Source organism: Aulonocara stuartgranti, assembly GCF_965226115.1.
Source record: "Aulonocara stuartgranti genome assembly, chromosome: 14".
Classification (NCBI taxonomy): Eukaryota; Metazoa; Chordata; class Actinopteri; order Cichliformes; family Cichlidae; genus Aulonocara; species Aulonocara stuartgranti.
In genome coordinates this window covers 1,422,501-1,447,034 of record NC_138950.1, presented here as the reverse complement: position 1 = coordinate 1,447,034, position 24,534 = coordinate 1,422,501, and the positions used below count along the sequence as shown (strand labels likewise).

Genomic DNA, 24,534 nt, shown 5'->3' with positions numbered 1-24,534 from the left:
CATGATATTCTCTCTCCAGGTTTGAAGGGTCAGAAAGGTTGTGCTGGACGCTGTGGTCCTCCCGGTGCAGTTGGAAGTCAAGGATACGATGGACCTAAAGGGTGTAAAGGAGAACCTAGTCCACCTGGACCAGGATCTAAAGGATATCCAGGAGATAAGGTGCATATAATTTGAAGTTCATATGATATTGGTTATAGTATAAAATATTTTCCTCATAAAGCCGTTTATGATGGCAGTTGTTCTTATCCCAGGTAAGTGCAGGGTTCGCTGCAGTGGGCGTCTTCAACTGAAACGATCATACACATCTTATTATTCATGCACTGCATTTCTTCCTTAACCTCCTGGGACCCGGGTCCACATATGTGGACATTACACAACATTAGACCACAACAAACATGTTTCTCTGCATGAGCTCGATGTCCACTTACCAGGACGTTATGCTGCCACTGTTCTATCAAAATTTGAAATGTCCTCAGATGTGGAGCTAATTTTTCTCAGAAAGTTTAGGAAAATTAGGAAAAAAAAATCTGGTGATTCTTTGTTTTTACGTTCATCAGGTCCCAATCAGCCCAAATATCAAACAGAAATTAAAATTATGCCATGGAAGAGTTCAGGTCTGACGAGGTTGGTCGCGCCACTGCTTCATTAGGCTCGCTGCTTCAGGATCGCAGCGTGTCTGGCCCATTGCTACGAGCCGGTCGGTCCCAGTGCTGGTGGGGGTCGGGCCATGCCAGGGCTGCCCCTTGACGCTGATTGTGGTCATAGTTTTTAGAGACGCGACCCATAATTAGACGTTAATTATAGAACTCAAAAACAAATCTGGGGCATTACTCCAAAACCAGCTGAGAGTGGTAATTTATGCTTTTCATCATTAATGTGAAAGTTTTTAATAGTCTGTTTCTGTCATTAAGGTATTCCAACATGTACAAGTTAGCCTGTATGTTAAGCACATAAGCAGGTCATTTACTCTTGAATCCTGAAGACTAACATAAAAAATAAACTTTGGTTTTGTTTGTGTTTCACCTCAGCGGCCTAGAAACTGTACACACACAGAGGAGACAATGAGCGGCTAAAAAACAATCAGTGTTTTCATATCCAGTATTTTACAGAATTGATTGGCTGATTCTCTTTAGGAAAATCCATACAAAAAGCAAATTATAAGCGTTTAAAAAAAACCCACCCCTACAAAGCTGACATATTTATGTATTTATCATTGGGATAATACTTGCCAGAGTGAATGATCTGTCCTTTCAGGGAAGTCCAGGATTTCCAGGACCTCCAGGTAGTAAGGGACCACCAGGAAACAATGGATTGTTCGGTCCCCCAGGAGTCAGTGGCCCCTGTGGCCCTATAGGACCCACTGGACTACCTGGTAGCAAAGGTGTGATTCATGGATGGAGAGATGGAGAGATCCACATAGAAATTCTTGAGTCACTTTTTAAATAAAGTGTTCTAAAAGACATACATACATGCATACATGTATGTCTTTTAGAACACTTTATTAAAAATGCGTATACATGTATGTATGCATGTATCCATGCATGTATGTATGTATGTCTTTTAGAACACTATTAAAAATGCATGCATGCATGTATGTATGCATGTATACATGCATACATTACTAAAAGCTACATCAAACCCTGACTGTTTGTTTCAGGTCCTCCTGGGTCCACTGGTGAAAAAGGTTGTGATGGTCCTAAAGGAAAACCTGGCTATCCAGGTCCCCCTGGCCTCAAAGGTACATCAGCAGTGTTCCAATATACACTTTGCTGTCTGTTTTTATTGCCTTAAGCCGAAGAACAGACCACTGTGCACGAATTATGTCTTCATATTTAGGTAACACTGGGCCACCTGGAGTTTCTGGCCCATCTGGTCCAAGAGGAAATCAGGGACAGGATGGGATACCTGGACCTCCTGGAGAGAAAGGAGCGATGGGAGGTAGGGGAAATTTTACCCTGCCACCTCCACACAGGCGCCAGACCCAAATGCACAGCAGGTTATTCAAGAAAACGGCACTTTCACTGAAGCAAAGAATGCAAAACACGAGCGAAACCATGAACAGAAAGCAACACAAAGAAAATAAACATGGAAGAAGACTGTTATCCAATGAGAACACAAGAGGACAAAGACAGAGACAAATGAGAGAGCAGCAAACCCAGAAGGAACCAAATCCACAGGAATGAATAGAAATGATGAACCAAAACACAGGATAGTAAAACACACTCATTACTAGAAAACCCATCAAAAAACAAGAATAAAAAAGTTCTACAAATTAATTTGAGAATTGTAGGAAAATAGATGGTGAATAATTTCTTTATTACTATTCCAACCCTTTATAGTTTTGTTAATACTGGCAGTTGTTATATTTGATATAGGCCATCCAATTAAGGTAAATGTCATGTTTTAGTCTTTATAATCTGATGAGGAAGATTTTATTTCAATTATGGTTGTTTTATTTTTCAGTTTGCCCCCTGACAGATTGAAACCTTAACATGGTCAGGCGGGTTTGCGTGCCTCAGTGACACTAAGAGCTACGTTGGTCAGATTTTAGGGTGGAGACCTGACAAAGTGCATACATGACAAAAACAGTTATCCAGAGCAGCGTGCCCAACCCGCGGGACATGGAACGGTACGGCCCGTGAGTCGTTTGGTACGGGCCCGCAAGAGTTGAGGCTTTGGTGTGAAATTTATGGTTTTTATCGTTAACTTGGTTTCCCTGGTTCTTTTCCCGTGTTGTAGTTGTGCGTCTTATTTTGAAAGAAATATTTATGCATTACCATAGCAACCAGAGAGCATTAAAGGGCAGACAGGAGGACGTTACTCTTAGTGTTGTTGGCGCATTTCAGGAGGACGCTGCTAATAAAGTTACACAGTTACACAGTGAATTCACGTTTATTAGTATTTTTACAAAACAGCAGTTTTTGTCTCGTCGTTTTATTTTGTTGTGTTTATCTGCGACACCTTAAAGGCCGGTCCGTGAAAATACTGTCTGACATTAAACCGTCCGTGGTGCAGAAAAGGTTGGACCGATGACCTAGAGCACCCCACAACCACCCCCACCACTTTCCTTCCTCTGTTGCCACCATTTGCCCCCTTTACATTTCTATCTGCCCCCTCATATATGCCCGTCTAGAACCGGCCCTGGAATGAACTTTTAACAAAACCCCCAAAACTCAGAGACCAGAATCCAGGGACCAGACCTCAGAGATAGTAAACAGTCATACCTTTAATTCTCACAGAATCAAACGCATCAGTTTCGGTGTTACTTCCTAACCTGTTTCTTTTCCCAGCATCTGAGCCTGGACCTCCGGGACGAGATGGAGAGAAAGGTCCACCTGGTGAGTCCTGTCATCAAATCCTGTGTTTAGTGTTCAGTCAGAGCTAAAGAAGAAGAAAAACACGGTGCTGTCTCCTCTGGTCTCTTCAGGGTGTACCGGGGAGAAGGGTCCTCCCGGTCCCCTTGGACCTCCTGGGCCATTTGGTCCAACAGGAAATCCAGGCTGCCCCGGACCTCCTGGACCACCTGGCCCTCCCGGTCTTCCTGGTACGGAAGGAGTCTGCTTTCCAGGAGGCAAGGGTGGAATAGGACCGGCTGGATGTCGAGGACCAAAAGGTGATGAGACACATTAGAAGTCTCGTCAGGGAAATGATTTAGAGGCTACTGTGGGGGATTTAGCATTTTTTTCTGTGTTTGAGAGTTGCATTTTCTTCAAGTGCGACTAATTAGATGCAGCTATAGTTTCCCACAGTGTGGAGAGACAAACATACTCAGAAGTGCTAGATTTGCAGAGGACTTTCAGGATGTCTGCACTTCCCAGATTACTAAACTTGGTGTAAACAACATCTTCTGTCCTTTTGTAGGTCCACCTGGCTGTAAGGGCCCTCCTGGTCCTCCAGGTCCTGGTTTCAAAGGGGATAAGGGATGTAAAGGAACACCAGGTATCGCAGGAAAACCTGGTTCCAATGGAGACAGTGGTCCAAAAGGCCAGCTGGTCAGTACACAGAAACATTACGGGAAGCAGTTCGTTCAGAATCTGTTTGTCAGCAGTCTAGTGTCCAAATCTGTGTGATGCTAGATACCAAAGGGAGCTCGAGCTGCTTTCATTTGGGCTAAAATCAGGTGATACAAACTGTGAGAATCAGTAAAAACGTTATAATCACCACAAACACGAGTACCTGGGTTCACTCAGCATTTAACCTTGACATTCATTTTTAGCACTCAAGATCCAAATTGACCTTAAAAACATTCAAGAAACCATATCAAGTGATATATGAAAGTGCACAGAGAGAGCTGTACGACACATTTTTAAAATTTTTTCAATGTAATGTCCTCTGGCATCACCATGACGTCATAAAGTTTCACAAAATCACATGCTGCATGAATACAGTTTAACATCTGTGTTAAAGCTGTTTTTAAAGCTTATAGCCAGGCCAAAGGTTTCAGCCAGTTCTGTTCCAATCATGTGGGTACAGGTAATAACTAGGGGTGCAACAATACTCGTATCGATATTGAACAGTTCGATACAGTGCTTTCGGTTCGGTACGCGATTCGGACAATACAAAATTTTAAATTTATTTTATCAACTTTTCTTCTGACGATGCTGTCTTTGTTGAGAGCTCAGTGAATCTGCGTTCGACTACTCCGCCTAGGCTGCACTGTCGAGCACAGATCCACTGAGCGCAGCGCAAGCTAGCAAGACAGAAGCTAAGCTCATTGCAACATTTCCAATTTCATTGTACTACTGTACTATGTATGACTGTGCAATGACAATAAAGAGTTATCTTATCTTATCTTATCTTATCTTAACATGGCAAACTGAACCTCCCCCACCCTCATTCAGATCTGGCCTTTGGAACTATTTTGGTCTTCATGTGACGACAGTATGTCACATGAAGACCAAAGGTGGTGTTATGTCGGATGTGCCACGCAATGCTCAATTACATGGGTGGGAACTAGTGCGTTAGCGCAGTTAGCTCGTTAACGTGTTGACGCCGTCCAGCCCCACACACGGGGCGATCCGCGGTAGCTCGTTAACGGAGATTTGCCGTGTTGTGGCGTTAACGTCATTTCAGATTAACGCTGACAGCACTAGTGGGAACACAACGAATATGACTGCACATTTACTCCGACATCATCCTAGTGCAAAGACAAGTGGAAGCAGACAAAAACAACAAGCACGCATGCTACAAACTTTACCCGAGTCATTTAGACAGCCGTTAGCACAGGATTCTCCTTATGGGGACCTGATATGTTTAATATGCTGCTGAGAATATAACCCAGAAGAAGCGTATAGTAGAGCTTTTATTTTGGAAAGAGACATTTCTCTGTAATAAACTCTCTTTTCCAAAGATGAGGGATTCCTCCATCAGATAGATTATTTTTTTATTACTTTGTTGTTTCAGCAACATTAAATTTAAAAACTGTACTTTTGAGTTAAAATATATATTTATAATTTTAATAAATGACAAATTAAAAAGGCATGAACATTTTTTTTGTATCAAAAAAATATCGAACCGTGACACCAAAGTATCGAAACGAACCGTGAATTTTGTGTATCGTTGCACCCCTAGTAATAACATACAATCTTATTATGCAGCGCTTCATGGTCATAGGTCAGATGTTTTTAGTATAGCCCTTTCTTCAGGGGGACCCATGCTAATGCCTGTTATAAATGAGGAGTTAGCTAGCTAGCATACCACATGCTTGTTTTTTGAATAGTTTATTACCCTAAATTTACATTTAATCAACAAATCAGAAGTCAGGGACACGCCCACGACAAATGGAAACGCAGTTTGAAGTGTTCTCAGTCCACCCCATCTTTAACAGCTCGCTGAGGCTGACTGTTACCAAGCAGAGACTGCCCCCATGTGGGGTTTTCTAGCACTGCACTACAAAGAATTCAAATTCAACTTGTCTATATCAAACAGAGTAAGGAGTGTTAATATGACAGTATTAAAAACCATCAGCTGCTTTTGTGGTTTTACAGGGTGCATGTGGCCCACCAGGCTCACAAGGACCCAGAGGCAGGAAGGGCGATGTAGGTGTCAGAGGACCTGTTGGTAAGGACTGAAATAATAATCACTCCACGTTTGCTGTTTGCAGCTTCACAATGCTGTTTCATTTCATGTCCTCAGAGTGTGCATATATCTATGGAATTATATTTATGTCATAACAAATGTGCAAGTAAAAAATAATTTTAGCAAATAATTTCATTTCATGGGTGCAATTAAATTCCTCGCATGTAAATGCTCAACGCGTAGCAGCTGTGCGCACAGAGAAGTTATCTCGAAACTTCTTTTATGATAAATGATTTGCTCTGATTATTTTTTAGCTCGTGCTTTTATTAAGACGTAAATATAATTCCACATATATCCCAGAATGAATGTGACATTAACCACAGCTGTAGGTTTTACAGCTGCCCTTTCACCACATTAAAGTAACTGTTTAGACTTTTTCATTTTTGGATGTTTAGCCTTCCGTCTACTTTCAGTCAGTGTCCACAGTTATCATCTGGGCAAGAACAGCTTGACAGCATAAGATGAGATCAGGTAGGATAAGATAACCTTTATTAGTCCCACACTTGGGAAATTTGTTGTGTCACAGCAGAAAGTGGCCACTGCAAAGTTACAGCAGCAAAAATTAAGAAAACACTGGAACAGGATAAGATAATAAGAATAAGATGGTGTACACAATACAACAGAATAAAATGCAACATTGTCAGAAAACACTGTGGATATGAGATACTCCTGACAACCTGACATCTTCACTTTAACAAAGTTTTTCTGCTTTTTCTTCTTCTTATATTTACATGTTCAAAATAAACTCTATTCTTTTGTATGCTATGTCTTCTAATGATGCTGCCTAAGGGAAGCATGTATAATGTAAACAGAATTGGTCCTAGCACTGAACCCTGTGGAACTCCATAATTAACCTCAGTGTGTGAAGAGGACTCTCCATTTACATGCACAAACTGGAGTCTGTTAGATATGATACAAACCCCTTCCTGTAGAAAGAACAGAAAGTTGCAGTTCCTTCTGTAGGAAGTGGGTTGTTTAAATTCACACAACACTCGCGCACCAGTTTGCTGATGATACCACTGTGGTAGGTCGTATCTCTGACAGCAACAAATCTGCATACCAGAATGAGGAAGAAGAGTTGGTGCATGGACACCAATCTGGCACTGATGTTATTCAACTCTTAAATATGCGCTGAACATCGTGTTAATTCAGTTTATGATTCTAGAATCTGAAAGTTAAATGCACTTTAACCTCCGTGTATGGATCATGCATTTGCAAAATGAATTGAACCTCCTGCACCGCTGACTGTTCCCCTCTGGACTCTTCCTCATTGCACTGAAAAGTACTTTTGTCAGGGCTCTGTGTGCGGGCAGGCAGAGAGGAGGATCCAAATGCAGGACTCGGAAAACGGAATGCAACTCAAAAACCTCAGCTTTATTGCTGGCCAGAAAACAAAACATGAAGTGAGGACTGAACACCGAAACCAAAAACACACAGGCATAATCTGAGGGTACGACGCGACACTGGGCATGGGAAAACACAGGGCTTAAATACACAGGGTAGTAATGAGGAAATGGGCCACAGAAGGGAGACACAGCTGGGAGAGATCAGGGCTAACGAGACATGGGGAACAAAGCTGCACACACTAACATAAGACAAAGTCTTTCACAATAAAACAGGAAACATGAATCACAACTCAGAGACATGGACTCAACACAGAGACAGAAAATGAAACATGGAACTGAACTATACATGAAACCACCATTCCTAAAACATGGATAATAGAAACATGAAACTCTAATAATAATGATAATAATAATAATAATAATAAACATCACAACAAGAGAATGAGAAACAATCCAAAACACCAAGATAACTGAAACACAAAGTACCAGAGAAACAAAGAATAATCCATGATGCAAAAGTGAACCAAAACATAATAAACTCAAAATACTGGGTCCAACGGACCCAGAACCGTGACAACTTTAAAGATCACTGCTCTACTTTTATAGGCTCGTCAGTTACATCCTGTATTCATGTCTGCTGTGTGTGGATCTGTCTTGTGGTATATGCAACCACACCAAGAATAATTCAACAATCAACTGTATTGCAGAAATACTTAGGTCAGGTTCTTTCTATGCAATGACTGAAGGGTTTGGAAGGTTACAGTGTTCTGACAAACCATCCTACTTTGGCAAAACGTCCTACCGTAAGTAGTTTATGCACATTTCTTCTGTCAGAGTAATTGCAGCACAAATTTCAGTAGGTATGACGGTTTGCCACTTAACGTTGCCCATCAGAGTATGCTTGTAGCTCATATTCATAAAGCCAGGACGGTTTGCCACTTCATTTTACCCGTTAAAGTATGCTTGTAGGTAACATTCACAAAGGTGGGGTGGTTTGCCACTGAATTTCGTGTTGTGTGCATACACAGACACGACGGGTAGGATGGTTTGTCAGGTAGGATGGATTCCCAGTACAACGGCACTGGTTTTAAAGGGGTTTCCAGTTACCTCCTAAGTTCAGTCCATCAGAGATTTCCCACATCCTGAGATATGTCCACATTAGTTTTATTAAATGTAGTTAAGCTAAAGGTGATTTGTGTATCTTATAATAAACAAAATGACATCATCAGCATACGGTGATAGTTTAGTCCGTCTGATATTTCTTTAATTTCTCAGATTGAAACATACAGTCATAGCAAGAGGTTCAGCAAACAGGCCTTTTTATTTCATGCAAGCAAAGTCTGCTTCGGTTAAATGGTCAACAGAAGCTGTGATGGGAAGAGAAAGCGCACCTTATTGTACCAAAACTCTGTCCCTTATCTATCTGTGTGCTAATGCTCTCTTATATATTCATGTTATTAAAAGATCTAATATTGATATCTGAAGGTGAAGCGATTAATAGAGCTGCTCTTCGTTTGTGTTTTGAGGGATGAATGGGAACAAAGGCCCGCCGGGTGGATGCGGCGTACCAGGACCTCAGGGCTGTCCTGGACAAAAAGGTAACACACAGAAACACACACCTGCATGGTGACACATGTATTGTATGTAATACTGAATGTTACTTCTTGCAGGAACAAAGGGGCTAAATGCAACCAGACAGTTACTGTTGTTTCCCGGAGACAAAGGCTCACCTGGAGAGCCAGGGCCCTGTGGGGAAAAAGGATTTCCAGGTTCCCCTGGGAATCATGGCCCCAAAGGTGAGTGTGGAAAAAGTTGGAGGAGATCTGCAACTTCTGGTGCCTGCAAACCCGGCCTGGTCAGTCACACTAGCTTAATTAAAAACAAAGGAATAAAACTGGGGGAAACTTGTGGGGGTGTTCCATGATCCTGGAGAGTCCTGAGAGATCCAGAGGACACAAGCTTCAGGTACGAGCAGTGAAAGTGTGAACTGAAGCAATGTTGTGTTTGTGGCTGCAGGTATGAAGGGTCACTGTGGGAACGCGGGTAAAAAAGGACAAACTGGAGGCCCTGGGATAAAAGGACAAAAGGGAGATGGAGGAGTGCCCGGAACAAGAGGTAAGAAATGTCCGACATTAACACTGAACACAAGTTTAATGCTAGAAATACTCAAAATGCTGCAGAGTGAATGTGAGTGTGAAGAGTTTGTGGCATAAAACAACATTTTTCAGCAATAATTCAACTGGAAAGAATCCTGATGTTTTCTACACTGAATGGACTTTCTTGATGTTGTTTCACTCGCTGATCCTGTTACGCAGCTGTGGTTTGTGTCACTCGGTGAACTTTCACACAGTTCTTCATTGTATATGTTTTACAAGTCACACATATAAGACGAGCAAATCGTTCATTTGAACTTCAAGACCTTGGTGGATGTAGTAGATGGTTAACATGACCCCACTCTACCCTTCCACAGCGTTTTGTCAAAATTCAGAATTAGCCGCAAACAGCGATGGGCAGTAACGCGTTACTGTAATCCGATTACTTTTTTCAAGTAACGAGTAAAGTAAGGGATTACTATTGCAAAAACGGTAATTAGATTACCGTTACTTTCCCGTAGGAACGCTGCGTTACTGCGTTACTAAAACCGTGATTTTTTGCGAGAATGTCTCATGACAGTGACGTAAGCGAGTGCGCCGTTAGTGACAACAGCTGTGTGCAGATCAACAGTGAATCATATATCGAGTGCAGAGAGAGTATGAGCGTGCAGCGTTTAAAGCGTGGAAGTACTGACCTTACTTTGAGTTTGATTCCATAAAAAGTGACAAAAACATTAGTGTCCGCTGTGCGTGGGAAGAAAACTTCTTTTTACAGCGAAAAAACCCCTAAACTTCCAAACAAGCACCGAGTAGCTACGACGTAATGGGAAACTCACAGAGAAACTCGCGGATTCTTCCACTGACCGCGGCACACCTGCACCAGGGCAAACCTCCGCCTACCCTACTCCTGCTTTACAGGTGAAAATAGAGCAACAGGACCGCTGAGTCTTTGACTTTATTTATGTTCTGCTGTGTTTTACTTGCATCTATTTGAAAGACTGAGTGTAAACACAAAAAATATTTTATTTATGTGCTGGAATGTGCAGAAAATAGGTTTAAATGTTAAACTAATTTCTTCCAGTCAGAGAATGTTGCAGATAATTAAATGTTTGCTTGATGCATAAAGTTAAAAGATTAAAACTAATAAAAAAAGTTTTAAAAAGAGACTTTTCCATTTGATTACATTTATATGATGGATTATGTAGAAAAAGTAGAATTGGGCTGAAAGATCTATCACTTTATCAGCTACTCAGGTTGTAAATCATGTTTTTAAAAAGTAACTAAGTAATTAATTACTTTTGAAAATAAGTAATCAGTAAAGTAACGGGATTACTTTTTGGGGGAAGTAATCAGTAATTAGTTACTGATTACTTTTTTCAAGTAACTTGACCAACACTGGCCGCAAACAGGAAGTCTGTGCTGGCCAAAACAGCTTAGCTGCCCTTAGCGTTCCCAGCAGATGTTCCCGAACAGTCGGAAAATCAGCCGGCTAAGTTAATGTGATGTAATGGGGAAAATCTACACCTGTGCCTCCAACCTGTTCATGATTCAAATAGACTTTCCTCACGCAGTGATATACCTGCTGAGGAAACGACTCTGGCAGGAGCAGGCGAGGTTAACAGAAACTTGAAACTGCCGGTACAGGACGTACATGGATGCGGTGTGGCTGTAATCAGCAGTAACAGAGGTCCCTACAGTTAATTAATGTTGCGTCTTGTTGCTGTCGTTTATGGAAGGTGAGCGGATAAAAAACAAACCCAAAACAAATAAACGTAGTGATGTAATGGCACATTTCTCTCAGTCTACCTGAAGGACCTACATAGTGAGCGGTGAGGTACATGTGAATGTGTTGTGATTGCTGTCTGCTCTGTCTGTAAGGAGTCTTTACTCATATGTGCCCAGAGGGACAGAATCCTAATTTTAATTTAAGGTTTGGTGGCTTTACCACCGCATACAACGCACTAACATCTCTGCCCATGTATCTACACTAAGTGCTGCAGATCACTGCTGTGGTGGGTCTGAGACTGCTCACTGCCTCTGTGTTTTAGGTTGTCCAGGCCCACAAGGTCCAGTTGGCTTTAAAGGTTCTCGGGGTACACCGGGTACTATGTCAGCATCACCTGAAAAGATCAGCTTCCTGTTCACCCGACACAGCCAGACAACCGACATCCCAAAATGTCCTGAAGAAACAAAACTCATATACGAGGGTTACTCGCTGCTGTTCATCAACGGCAACAGTCGAGCTCACGGACAAGACCTGGGTAATTCAAGACCCTGCTTACATTTTCTATCATTCATATGAAACATTGTGGGAAAAAACCTGTTAAAGTTGATGGGTGTGCCGACCTCATCCAGAGTTTGAATACTTTCAATCTGCAGCACAACTGGAGACCCAAGAGGGATCAAATAACACGTCCTTCTCTCTGCAGGTACGTTAGGTAGTTGTCTGAGGCGCTTTACCACCATGCCCTTCCTGATCTGCAGCCCTGGGCAGAACTGTCTGTATGCCGCACACAACGACTTGTCCTACTGGTTGTCCACAGATAAACTGGTGGCAGAAGGGCTGCCCTTCGTCACTAACGAGTCACTGAGCAACTACATCAGCCGGTAAAACACAGCCGCACACTTCACCAACACCGATGTTTCTCTACTCGTGAACATGTGACGCACCGGGCGACACGTGTTCACGGGGCGCTGCTTCTCGTGTCGCAGGTGTTCTGTGTGTGAGGCCAGAGCTTCCACAGTGATCGCCGTCCACAGTCAGACCAGTATGATTCCCACCTGTCCCATCAACTGGGTCTCGCTCTGGACGGGTTACTCCTTTGTGATGGTGAGCTCATGTTTTCATATCTGCAGCTTTTTAAGGTACAAGAAGCAAATAAAAACAGTTCTCAAAAGTACCAAACCAGCGTTGCAGTGGATGAACCATTGCTCTGACCTTTGACCCCAGTTGTGACTGATTCCCCAGGAAACAGGAGCAGGGGCGGAGGGGTCGGGTCAGCCTCTGGCCTCGCCCGGGTCCTGTCTAGAACACTTCAGGAAGCTCCCCTTCATTGAGTGTCATGAAAGAGGAACCTGCAACTTCTACACCAACTCCTACAGCTATTGGCTGGCTGCTCTGAACCCCAGCAACATGTTCAGGTATGACACACCTTTGCTAAGGTCACTGCTGTTTTCCTTTGTGTCACCATGTTAACACAGCTCAATGCTCCAGACTAGCCCACTGCCAAAACTCCACCTGCTGAGGACCACATGATTTTTCTTTAAGAGTTGAAATATTGTGTGTTTGTATACACCGTATTTGCGCAACACCTTCATGTGTGTACAGCGTGTTGGGATATACACGGCTCAGAATTTAAGGAACACATCAGATCACAATGGGAAAGAAGTCATGCTGGGTAGTTCCCCTGATATCGACTGCTTCATCAGTTCCTAACTTGACAGCAAGGAACTCACAATCTCCTGCATCACAGTTTGGTTCCGTGGTAGTTAGACAACAGGAGAAAAAGGCCCATGGCTGCAGCTTACCTCGTAGCCCGGTTCGCTGAGAGAGCACGGCCCTGACACCTGAATCATCTGCTTGGTGATATATAGGTAACCGGGACAGGTGCAGAGGTGAAGAGTTGTTTTAACGTGATGAAGGCTGTCTGGGCTTCAGGGGACTGAGTGAAAGGAGTTTTGTTGAAGCTAAGGTGAGCAAGAGGTCCGTTTATCTGACTGTAGTTTCTGATGAATTAGCGTCAGAGGTTGGCAAATCTGAGAAAACATTGCAGATGCGTTCGAGACATGGGACAGACAGATTGTACGTCTTCACCTTACCTCCTGCCGAGCTATAACCCAGGAAGGTGACAGATGGAGAGTGAAACTCTAATTCTTCTGCCTTCATGTATCGGCAGCTCTCTAGAAGACCAGTAGGACACTTCAAACGTGGATCTGACGTGTCTTGAGGATATTATCCTGATCTTTTCCACCCAACAAACATGTTAAAGAAAATCCCTCAATATGTCATTAATGAGGCTCTGGAAAACCACGGGAGCATTGGTGAGGCCCAAAGGCATCACCAAGTACGCAAAGTGTCCGGATGGTATATTAAATGCTTCCATTCATCCGCCTCCCTGATACAAATGAGGCGATGAGGATTCCAGAGAGTTCATGAAAATAGTGTCCCTGTGGACGGTTAATGGGAGGTAATCGCTACTAGTTTTTGAATGTCATTCAGTGCTCTTTAATCAATGCACGGTCATAGTGTCTTGTCTTTCTTGGGAACGAAAAGGGAACCAGAACATACTTGGTTTGAGGGATGGATGATGCCGGCAGCTAACAACTCACCAATGTAACCCTCAGCTGGAAAGGGAGGCAATGGAGAGGTGGCTTGAGGGTATCGGGGCTCTGGAGAGAAGGTCACCACAACCATAGCGACGCGAGAGGCTTGATCTTGAAAACGTCTTGAAGGTTGTGTTACTCAGTGGGAATGGAGGACAGATGGTGAGTCGGGTGGTGAGGGAAATTCGTGTGAGCTGGACGGTAGCGGCAATCTTGGGCAGTTGATCAGACTGAACAGACTCCAGCTTGCGACCTCATCACTGGGCCGGTCTATAAGTGCTTCTTTAGCCATGGATAGCTGAAGATCAGAGGGGTCTCAGGGGGAAGCAGAAGTGTGGAATGAAAGAGTCTCTGCGATTACCAAAGAAAACTAAGTGGACTGGTTCCACTTGATGAGTGATCAGGGTTAAACTTTGGTTATTGAGAACAGTTGCAGGAATGGGAGGTTGAAGAGGAACCAGTGGGAGAGCTGGTTGTTTGTTCAAATTTCAGGAAGAGGCCAGGGTGAAAGGAAAAGTATGCTTCAGCCCATGCCGGTGCGTTTCCTCTCAGCTGTCCAACAAAACAGGAGTTTCAAAGCATCGGCCGAAAACAAGCGAGCACTGTAACAAATCCACACACCAACCCAACTCACCCAGGAGACAGCACTGTGGAAAATGGGCTTGACAGGGGAAAAGGCGGAGCAGCCCCTATGGTGGCGGTGGATGGAGAAGGATAGGTAGGTGCACGTGGCTGACTAGGACCGGGAGTGCCTTCAGAACAGAAACTACAGTTTGTGGATAGAAATTTTACACTGATTACTTAAAAAGTCAGGACATGTTGACCGAACCACGACTGCCTGCTTAGAGATTTCCGTCTGAATTGGGTCCATTTCTTCAGCCAGTTCATACTTTCAAGGTCAGAAGGATCCAAGTGCAGACACAACACAGAGCAGTAATAAGATTTCCCAAGTTTGAATGAAAATGCAGAATAACCAATGGCGAGACGTGAAGACGTGGCGGGGGAATCTCTGACGAGGAAACGCTGAAAACAGAAGAAGAGCGAAGCGGTAGTGGAAAGATCCTGGTTATTGATCTGTAGCTTTAGGTGGAGACATAAAGCTGTGGAGGGAGGGTGGGGTAGCCGGGTGGGCGTCCAAGTGGCGAGTGAGTGAGTGGAGTTCCAGTAATCCAGAGGATTGTGACAGGCAGGAGAAACAGGTCAGTCGTTCAAATCCAGGAGAGCGAGTTACAGAATGAAGCGGAGTGTTGACCATGGACGCCGTGTCCAGAATGCGGAGTTGTGAACGAGTCACGTGGTGACTTGACGAGATGCTGTGGGACATGAGGTTAAGAAACAAGAAGTTACGAGGCCTGGTTATCACCATGGCGATCTGGTGAAGAACTGACGGCAGTGCTGGTCTTAAGTATGGTCCTGCTGATTGCCAGAGATGGCTCCGCCCCCAAAGGGCTGGGCTTTGACAGAAAAACATCATTACACTGACTACTTCCTGTTTGTATTTCTGTCTGTGTGCAGTCGACCGCAGCTCTGGAGAGACTCGGGACCCCTTCCAGGGAACCGGATCAGCCGCTGCCGCGTCTGCATGAACCAGATATAACTTACTGCTGCGCCTCCTGCTGGTGCTGCTGCTGTAAATACGGCTGCTGTTCACATCACTACTGAGTCATACTACTGATAATAATAATGACTATTCATATTTTAAAATATGTGATAATATATGATACCATAATAGTCCTGCTGATGTTGTCTGTGCAGCGCTGTGCTCAGAGAGGCTCCCCTGCTTTCTCATATTCAGGCAGAGCTGTTTATACTTTCATGCTGTTTAAGAAAAAGAGCAGATTCTTTGGGTGAATTTTGTGAACTTTATTCTGTTTAATAAAAAATGTTTTCTAGAAGTCTCCTGTGAGCCGTCCTGTTTATGCACTTTCTCACCACATGCACTATATGCAATACTCCTTCACCTTTTTTCTGTTTAACATCACACTGATGGATCAGAGAGATTCAGTATCTTGCCCGAGGATACTTTGGCATGCAGACTGGACCCGCTCCACCTCCTGAGCTGCAGCCATCACTGTCAGCATCTTTAGACGTCGCTCTGTCTTTAAACATGAAGATAGATCGTTTAAAATAAAGAAACATGTCTGACTTTCTCAAACTGTGAGAGAGGCAGACGCTGCTTCCTCAGATGTTTTGGTGTCGACGTGACATTATCACAGAGCCGCTGCAGATGTGCGGAGGCCGTCTGAGTGCAGTGAACTCATCCTCATTCTGACTGAGCATTGAGACATCGTGCTCAGCAACAACACTCGGGTGGTGTTTCGACGATACAAACAATAAAAACTAACGTGATGTGAGATTAGAAAATACTGAACTACAGTAGCTGATACACACACAGCCCCAGTCTTTGCACTGCAGGTCCAAACACCTGCACGGCGTAACAGCTGCGATGCATCTGCTCTGAAAGCACGACAGATGGGAGGATTTGGGCTCTTTTACATGTGTTTGGTGGAAGAATACTCTGCTTGGCACAGCATGCATCACTGTCAAACGCCACAGTCCTTTAAATCCTCCCATTTTGCTGAGAAAAGGTGAAAACGACCTGATCTTTCAGCTGAGGGTTGTTATTCAGCGTACGCCTGACTCGTCCTCCCGACTCTATAAATATTGGAGGCTTACAGTCTGTCAGAAACATGCAGTCGTGCTGTTTGACCTGTAAAGACGTCTGTGCCTCTTGGTTTATTTTGCATTTCCACAACAGTGCAGTCCTGATGAACTGGACCGTCAAAAGTCCTCCAGCGGTCTGAAGTTTGAAGCCTAATCTTGAAAGTAGAGATAGTGTCTGTCTCCTGAATCCAAACTGGAAGCTGGTTCCACAGAAGAGGGGCCTGAAAACTGAAGGCTCTGCCTCCCATTCTACTTTTAAATACTCTAGGAACAACAAGTAGGCCTGCAGAGCGAGAGCGAAGAGCTCTGATGGGTCTTTGCTTTACAAATGGTGTCAGGGTGTCGGAGAGGTTTTGTGTCTCTTGGGGTTTTTCTAAAAATTGTCTGCATGAAAGAAACATGTGACCGATGTCCCAGCACTGATTAATGAACTTGTTTTGTCTGATATTTGTGTGGCTGCAGGAGGCTGTGAGCGGCCCTCTAATGCATTTTCATATCTAAAGATTAGCGCAGCAGATAAGTGATTTCTCTTATTAATGTTGCTCAAAAACAACAAGACGACTCATGAAATTTCATTTTAAAGCTTAAATCTGAGGCGTTGGCGGCGGCGGTCGAGTCGGTTAACGTTCCCGCTCACGCTGAGGGCGTGATGTGAGCGCTCGGCTCCAAATTAAAGTGTAATCGTTGTGTTTGTGACTTCACACAGTGACTCAGGGTGGAAACAAAAACATCACAGGGGGGAGCGTGATGTCATCGCTTTCCATCGTGTGTGTGTGTTCGTGCCAGCGGCTCCATAGCAATGGCTGTTCGCTGTTAATGTGTTGCCACGGCAACCGGCGGCTGATAATGCGTTGTTCATTATCCTCCAGAGAAGATGATGAAGACGAAGACTGTGAAGGAGAAAATGTGTGTGGAGCCCAGAATCACAGATTGATCTCAGATTTGTCGGCTCTTCCTGTGACGAGCCAGAGCACAGGACGAAGGTCCATCAAAATGAAACTGACTCTTACAGACAAAATTGCAACATGATGGGAAAATAGATGTGGAAGGACGTGCACGTAGTCAGCATCAGCTCCTCAGCGATGTGGAAGTGCAACAGCAGAAAGAGAAGCAGCAACATATCAGACGTGTCCTTCTGAAAAAGATAAAAGCAAGAAATAAAATCTAAGTGAACTTTTGTTCAATTAGAACAAACGTTTTCAGTTCTAAACGAACGTGCTCGGCTCAGATCAGTCATCTGGAACACGAACAGAGCAAAGGGAGAACTTTTAAAAATCGCAGTGTTCTGTTGCCTGCTCTGGTTAAAGTGGTGCAGGAACCCTGCAATGAGCTGATGTGATGCTCGTGTTCGTGCTGTCTTTCTACACGGCTGAAGGTGGAGTTCAGTCAGTGAGTCTCTGCTACACTTGGTGTAAACTAACTGTGACCATGAAACCAGGCCACTGTGCAGCAAGCGAACCTGCAGAGGGCTTTCATGCAGCCTTTAAATATCACAGTTAGCCTGCAGCAGCTTTCACAACATGAAGAAACATAATGTGACATGTGCAGATTGAAAACAAGAGGACTTAATGTCTTTGAAGCGAGCGAAGCTAACGTTCACCTTCCTGATGGCTGGTTGTGTAAAGCGCTTTGGGGTCCTTAGGGACTAGAAAAGCGCTATACAAATACAGGCCATTTACCATTTTACCATTCCTCTCCCTGTTAAATCAGCAGCTGGACCTTTAGCTGCAACTCACCGTGAGACGAACTGCACACACACAAGCTGCGTCTCAGTGCGTGGGCTGCAACCTCCTGAGGACCCGGGCCGAGAAGACCGAGAAGGCCGGAAGTGAGCGTCTGTGAAATTGGACGGTCTAACCTTCTGATCTGCGTCACCGCTGTCTAAATATAACAGGACACCGGAGTAAACTCTCGACCATCTCACACTTATGATAATCAGTCTGTTTGACGTTTATTCGGCTGTGTGAAAACTAGAACTTTAATCTCAGCCAAACAGATTCACTCAGGAACAAATCAAACACTGAAAGAAGCCAAACAATAACATTTTTAAGTTATCTGAGTGACTCACAAGTCTGAAAACGACGTGCCGGGAGTTCGCTGTCCTCGCCCGGTCAGCTATCGAGCTGGTGGGTAACAGACGTCTCTGAAAACATCGGAGCACTTTTGCAAACATGTGATGTCCTGATAAATCTGCAGATATTTGAAGTTTACACAGCTACTGTCTCGCCTGAAACTACCTTAAAAATGTATTTTGCGACACAGAAAGAGTAATAAGAGTAATATTAAAACTAAGTAGCGGCTGATATCGTTGGAAACTGGACTTGGCTGGGCCGCGCTATGAATTCTGGATATGGTGGGCCACGAAGGACACACCCGACCCATCCTTCAAATTCGGGGAAATGAAGGACACATTGATATCGTCGTGTTGGTGTTGTTCCCAGATCAACACCAACATGACGATCAGATCATCCCTTTTGCACAGCCTTTGTCGCCTCGCTGTGACGTTAAACCTGCAGACACCTGCACTCCTTGTGGCCCATTTTAACCTGGCTATAAATGATGCATACAGTTTTGCCTCTTTTATCTCTTTTCGTGACTTAAATGTTGGTAATTATGACCCATTAGGACTGCCTTTGCTGCGTTACTGTTTAGGCTTGAAGGTGCACAGTTGATGTGAAATAATAACTTCCCTCAAATGTGTTAAAGTAACGAGCCTGTTTTTAAAATGTGAGGAGTAGAAAGTTCAGATATTTGTGTTAAAAAGGAGTAAAAGTAAAAGGAGTAAAAACAATACTCCAGTAAAGTACAGATACCAGAAAAATTCTACTTAAGTACAATAAATAAGTAAGAATGCAAACATTGATGTGCTTTATTAGTTTTTAAAAATAATTTCCTGAATGTGTCGTATTAATGTTCTTCGTTAAAATAATCCTATTTGTTCCAGTCTCGAAAGGAGCCAGCTGAGGTGGTTCGGGCATCTGACAAGGATGCCCCCTGGGCGCCTCCTGGGTGAGGTGTTCCAGGCATGTCCCACCGGGAGGAGGCCCCGGGGCAGACCCAGGACACGCTGGAGAGATTATATCTCTCGGCTGGCCTGGGAACGCCTTGGTATTCCCCCGGATAAGCTGGAGGAGGTGGCTGGGGAGAGGGAGGTCTGGGCCTCTTTGCTTAGGCTGCTGCCCCCGCGACCCGGCCCCGGACAAAGCGGATGAAGATGGATGGATGGATGGATGTTCCAGTCTCCTCTGCTGAGGGTGGAAGCAGAAACCTGTCTAACCTCCATCCACACAAAGAAAATACTGTGGCAATAAATTCTCAGTGATTCGGTTTCCATCAAAAGTCTGCCAACTTTTAAAACCATCTCTGACTGACATAAGAATACAAAAATAAATAAAAAGACACATTTTAATGTCCAAAGTTTGAAGCCTAATCTTAAAAGTAGAGATAGTGTCTGTCTCCTGAATCCAAACTGGAAGCTGGTTCCACAGAAGAGGGGCCTGAAAACTGAAGGCTCTGCCTCCCATTCTACTTTTAAATAGAGTCAGAACAGGGTGGGGGACACGTGCCCACATTATGTTCATGGCAAGAGAAGATGAGAGCTTTTACCCCAGGGTGCGTTCTTCATTCTCAGCTCACTACAGGTTTCCCAGCCTCAGAAACAGCACAGCTACATAGAAGTTAAGACTCACTAACACTATAAACTAACATGAGCTGTGAGCTCAGTTTCATGATCGTTAACATGCAAATCGTTGTTGCTAAGATCAAGTTCTTTCTCTCGTTCCTGAGAGGAAGCTCCAAGAACTATGTATGATTCACACGCTAGTTTGGTGCAAGTGTCCATCGCTAGGTTGGGGAAACGCAGCAGACTCTGAGGATGAACTCTCCCACTGAAAACATTACATCATCTTTATTGGGTCTTCTGGATTATTGAGCATCAGGACAACTAATGCTGGCTATCCGCACAGCAAACTGTGTAGGTGTGATCGTGGCTCAAGAGTTGGGTGTTCGTCTTATAACCGGAAGGTTGCCGGTTCGAGCCCCGGCTCGGACAGTCTCGGTCGTTGTGTCCTTGGGCAAGACGCTTCACCTGCCGCCTACTGGTGTTGGCCAGAGGGGCCGATGGCGCGATATGGCAGCTTCTGTCAGTCTGCCCCAGGGCAGCTGTGGCTACACCTGTAGCTGCCTCCACCAGTGTGTGAATGTAAAAAGCACTATATAAATGCAATCCATTATTATTAGGTACATCACACACAGATACTAATAAGTAAGAAGAAATACCTGTACAGTAACCTCACAGCAGCCATATTATTGGTCAGGTGATCCCTTCCACTGCCGATGTGGCAACAACAGAGCCGTTTCCCCTCCTTAAGAAACGTGTGTGAACCATCCAAAAATCACGACTTACCTCTGTTTCTATCATTGTGTCGTATCCCACCTTTACGTGTGATCCGGCTGAGCCAGAGCAGCTCCACCGGGCCGCTTCTAACTTTAAACTGTTGTTGACTCTGTCATATTTTGTGTTCTGTTTTTTCTCTAAAAGCCAATAACAACACTACAAAACTCTCCACACCTGTACAAGCGCGGCTGCTGTGAGCAGAGGAAGCTGAAGGGAAAGCAGAAGTAACCTGTTAAACGTCCTGTGAGTGTTTGTGTCATTCAGGCCTGAGAATGTGAGTTTGTCCTCAGCGAAACCAGGGGCCGCAGTAAAAATGTCAGAGCACTGCGGAGTGATAATCAGCTGCAAAAGGTCCCACAGCAGAGAGAGGTCAGAGGTCACAGAGGAACAATGAGGGGAGCTGCAGTGTTTGTGCAGATAATCCATCCCGCAGCACCAGATTGGATCAGGCTGGGTCAGGCTGGATTGGATAGCCTTTATTGTCCTCAAGGGACAATTGAGTTACAAACTGTGGTGACCAGCCAGCGAGATAGCATTAAACAAATGAAAGACACAGACACGGGAACTTGGTGGGTGTCTGCACTCATACGTTGGATCTAGCTTGTTCCGGCGCATCCCACAGATATTCGATCAGATTGGGATCTTGGACGTCTAGAGGCAGAGTTGGCCTCTTTGTTGTTTCTGGAGTGGTTTTAGCAGAATGCTGGCCTCTGATGGGGGAGAGTGCTGGGATTTTGTAGATGTCATCAATAAAACTGTCAAATAATAATGTGGGTGCAAAAGAAAACATGCAGCACTGCTCCTGATTCACTCATTCATCCTTCAATTTGCAACTCAAATGTACTTAAATAGCACAAAATCACAGCAGCTGTTTGATACTGTAAGGTGAAAACTCTACAGTAATACAGAGAAACCCCAACAACCAGACCACCCCAGTGAGCAAGCACTTGGCGACAGTGGGAAGGAAAAACTCCCTTTTAACAGGAAGAACCAGGTTTGGGGTGGAGTGAGGAGGAGCTGCTTTATTTCTTTTCTTTTGCAAAGCGTCCTCGGGTTAAAGGAACTGCAGAAATCAAAGTTTCTGTTATTATTATGACTACAAAGATGGCCGTCTGAAAACAGCTTCAGCCATTCTGAAACTTGAAAGTAGAGCACTAGTCATGAAATTCAGTCCACCCAGGTTTTATTCACCTGGAGTGATGTCATCAGTTTTACTTAAATCCTTAACAAAGAGGCAGAGGGGTCACTGCTGACCTGGTGCTGGTTAGATCCACTTTGCTGTAGCATTAGCCAAACTGCTAACAACTCATCCAAACAGCAGGAAGAAAAACTTCTTTCCTCTTTTTTGTTCTGCTCTTTAAACTGGACACACTGGATTCGATTTAGCACACAATTAAATATTTGAAAGTGTAAAATGTGAACATTTAATGCTCCTGCATTTATTCCCCGTAGGAAGATCGGTTGTGTTCCTCCTGAAATATAATATCAGGATCGGTCCTCGCGGCGTGTACATCGTGAAGAGCTGCGCTGCTTATTGCGAGCCGTTATCTAAAGTGCTTCCACTGAAGTTGGACTTGAATCGAGTGTTATTTTACGCTCTGCTGGGACTGCGTTGAGTCATCCGTGTTGGTGGGATTCCCTGATGCCATTTCCACTCTGTCTGCCTGCAGAAGAACATTTGAAAGCAGCACAAAGTGTTTTTCGACAGTATAAAAGTCGTGTTTGTTCTGACTAAATGTTGAGTGGGCGACTCTCTGCTTCTGCCTCTTTGTTTAATGGAGATATCAGCGAGTGCTAATGAAGTCTGCTAATCCTCTGAACGCTCCGTTAATTCCTGTCCTCTTCAGCCCGACGTTCCGCTGTTGTATTTGTCGGAGATGAGCGGCGGCAGCCGCGGCGCGCTGCTGCTGATAGGTTTATTGTTTTATTGCTCGGCTTCCATTTAAAGTCAATAAGGATTAATGGACTTTTGTTTAACTTGTAAGTCAGAGTTCCTTCATCACCTTGCAGCTCGCCGGCTGTCAATCAGCCACGCGGCATCATGTGACCCACAGGAGGAGGAGCACCAGGCTTCAAAAGGGCAGCACCCACAGCACCAGGACCAGAGAGAGCCAAGAACCAGAACCAGCACCAGGACCAGCAGAAGAAACCAGACCAGCACCAGTAGGAGCTTCTCCTTCTCCTCTGCTCTTTTTCTTGGTTCTTTTCCTCTTTTAACATCTTCTTCTTGCTCTCCTCCAGGTATGCAGTGTGTACGTTGTCCCGCCATTTTGGTTCTCATGGCACTGGTTCTGTGCAGTACCGGAGTTTCCTCTCAGCCAGACAGAGACCAGCTGCAGGACCCGGACCTGGAGCTGGAGCTGGAGCTGCGCAATCATCGGCTGCTGCAACGACCTCGCAGCGCAGGGTTCCTGTCACAGGTGAGACCGAGCACCCTGACAGCTCGCAGCATCGTTTTAGTGCGCCATTACTTTGAAGGAACAGTGGGGAAACAGCTCCCTTCAGATTAAAGCGTCGCGATGATAAGGCTCTGTTAGTGAGATGCTTTATTATCTTTGGAGCCAGGCTAGCTGGTTCCCTCTTATTCAACATGTTTTTATGCTAAGCAAAGCTCACAAGGTAGCAGAAAAGACAGTTAGAGGGTTCCAAGTATTTCTTCAAAGTTCTGCTTCAGCTCCATATTTCTATTCTTTAACTCTGCCAGAGCAGCTTTGCATGATTCACAGCTCAGAATAATCCTTCTTTATCTGATCCAGGGCATTTCCCATCTGCCTTCACTGAATCAAACTCTGATTGGCTGCTGAATGTGTGGGTGGGACTTGTGTTTGCCGAGATGATTATATCAGGATATTTGCTCTCCATGACATCATAGAGACACAAAAGTGGAAAAAACAAAAATACAAACAAAAAGTGATTTACAACAGAAGCCGAGTTACCTCGTTTCATTCTTCTGCAGTTAAAACTGGACAGTTTGTTTCTTCTTATGATTTCTTGCTCTGTTCATCCACATTAATGTTTTGGAACAGCAGGTCAGTTCAGATCAAATGTGTCTTCTTGGGAAGATCCCAGAAAAACTTGGTGCAGTTCCAAGTTGCTCTAAACAGTTCTGAGCTCTTCTGTTTGGTTACTATTCGATGTGTCCTAATCCGTGCTGAATCATTCTGACCTGCTCTAAACTCGTTCATCACTGTTGCCAAACTCCCAGGTGTACCACATGGTTCCAAAAAAGTGATCTAAACTGTTCTAGCTGCTCTTAGCTGTGCTAAAGGGTCTGCTTTGGTGCTAAACTGGTTTCTGGATCCTCAGGAGTGGAGTAAACGTGCGGTGGAGGACCTGCTCGCTCAGATGTCTCTGCCTGAGGCCGACGTCCAGCGGGAAGCTGAGGCAACAGGCGGGAGGATGAACCTGGAGCGGTCTGCCGACCAACCCAACAGCATACCCCCCCGCGAACGCAAGGCCGGCTGCAAGAACTTCTACTGGAAGGGCCTCACTTCCTGTTAAAGCCCCCCCAGGTACGTGACCACCTGCTTAAGCTACACCTACAAACTATACCAGTTAACCTAGATACCAACCTGCTGTCTCACCTGTCTTCTTTTTTGCTTCCAGATGAGGCCACGCCTTCCTAAGACCAGTG

The 24,534-nt window shown here is 44.5% G+C and overlaps 2 protein-coding genes across 6 annotated transcripts in view; both read left to right on the top strand.

Moving 5' to 3' along the window:
• col4a3 (collagen, type IV, alpha 3) overlaps nucleotides 1–15,692 on the top strand; it is a 44,437-nt gene extending 28,745 nt beyond the window's left edge. For 4 of the 5 annotated variants that reach the window (XM_082502316.1, XM_082502317.1, XM_082502315.1 and 1 more), the window contains exons 38-53: nucleotides 20–159; nucleotides 1,255–1,381; nucleotides 1,658–1,738; nucleotides 1,837–1,938; nucleotides 3,291–3,338; nucleotides 3,428–3,613; nucleotides 3,862–3,992; nucleotides 5,988–6,060; nucleotides 8,951–9,022; nucleotides 9,095–9,220; nucleotides 9,441–9,539; nucleotides 11,566–11,778; nucleotides 11,947–12,124; nucleotides 12,230–12,347; nucleotides 12,486–12,658; nucleotides 15,356–15,692. In XM_082502316.1, the coding sequence (XP_082358442.1) occupies nucleotides 20–159; nucleotides 1,255–1,381; nucleotides 1,658–1,738; nucleotides 1,837–1,938; nucleotides 3,291–3,338; nucleotides 3,428–3,613; nucleotides 3,862–3,992; nucleotides 5,988–6,060; nucleotides 8,951–9,022; nucleotides 9,095–9,220; nucleotides 9,441–9,539; nucleotides 11,566–11,778; nucleotides 11,947–12,124; nucleotides 12,230–12,347; nucleotides 12,486–12,658; nucleotides 15,356–15,437 (1,949 nt within the window). In that variant the 3' untranslated portion in view covers nucleotides 15,438–15,692. Of the gene's footprint in view, nucleotides 1–19; nucleotides 160–1,254; nucleotides 1,382–1,657; nucleotides 1,739–1,836; nucleotides 1,939–3,290; nucleotides 3,339–3,427; nucleotides 3,614–3,861; nucleotides 3,993–5,987; nucleotides 6,061–6,473; nucleotides 6,550–8,950; nucleotides 9,023–9,094; nucleotides 9,221–9,440; nucleotides 9,540–11,565; nucleotides 11,779–11,946; nucleotides 12,125–12,229; nucleotides 12,348–12,485; nucleotides 12,659–15,355 lie in introns of those variants that run through there. The other variant, XM_082502318.1, reaches the window with a different exon arrangement.
• Nucleotides 15,693–22,861: 7,169 nt separating this feature from the next.
• Nucleotides 22,862–24,534, top strand: part of LOC309687427 (somatostatin-2-like) — a gene marked incomplete at its 5' end in the record, with an annotated part of 1,699 nt that continues 26 nt past the window's right edge. Inside the window, 4 exons of the mRNA XM_082502423.1 lie at nucleotides 22,862–23,063; nucleotides 23,142–23,320; nucleotides 24,207–24,412; nucleotides 24,507–24,534. The exon at nucleotides 24,507–24,534 is cut by the window's right edge and continues 26 nt beyond it. Coding sequence (XP_082358549.1) covers nucleotides 22,862–23,063; nucleotides 23,142–23,320; nucleotides 24,207–24,401 — 576 coding nt within the window. The 3' untranslated portion in view covers nucleotides 24,402–24,412; nucleotides 24,507–24,534. The remainder of the gene's footprint in view (nucleotides 23,064–23,141; nucleotides 23,321–24,206; nucleotides 24,413–24,506) is intronic.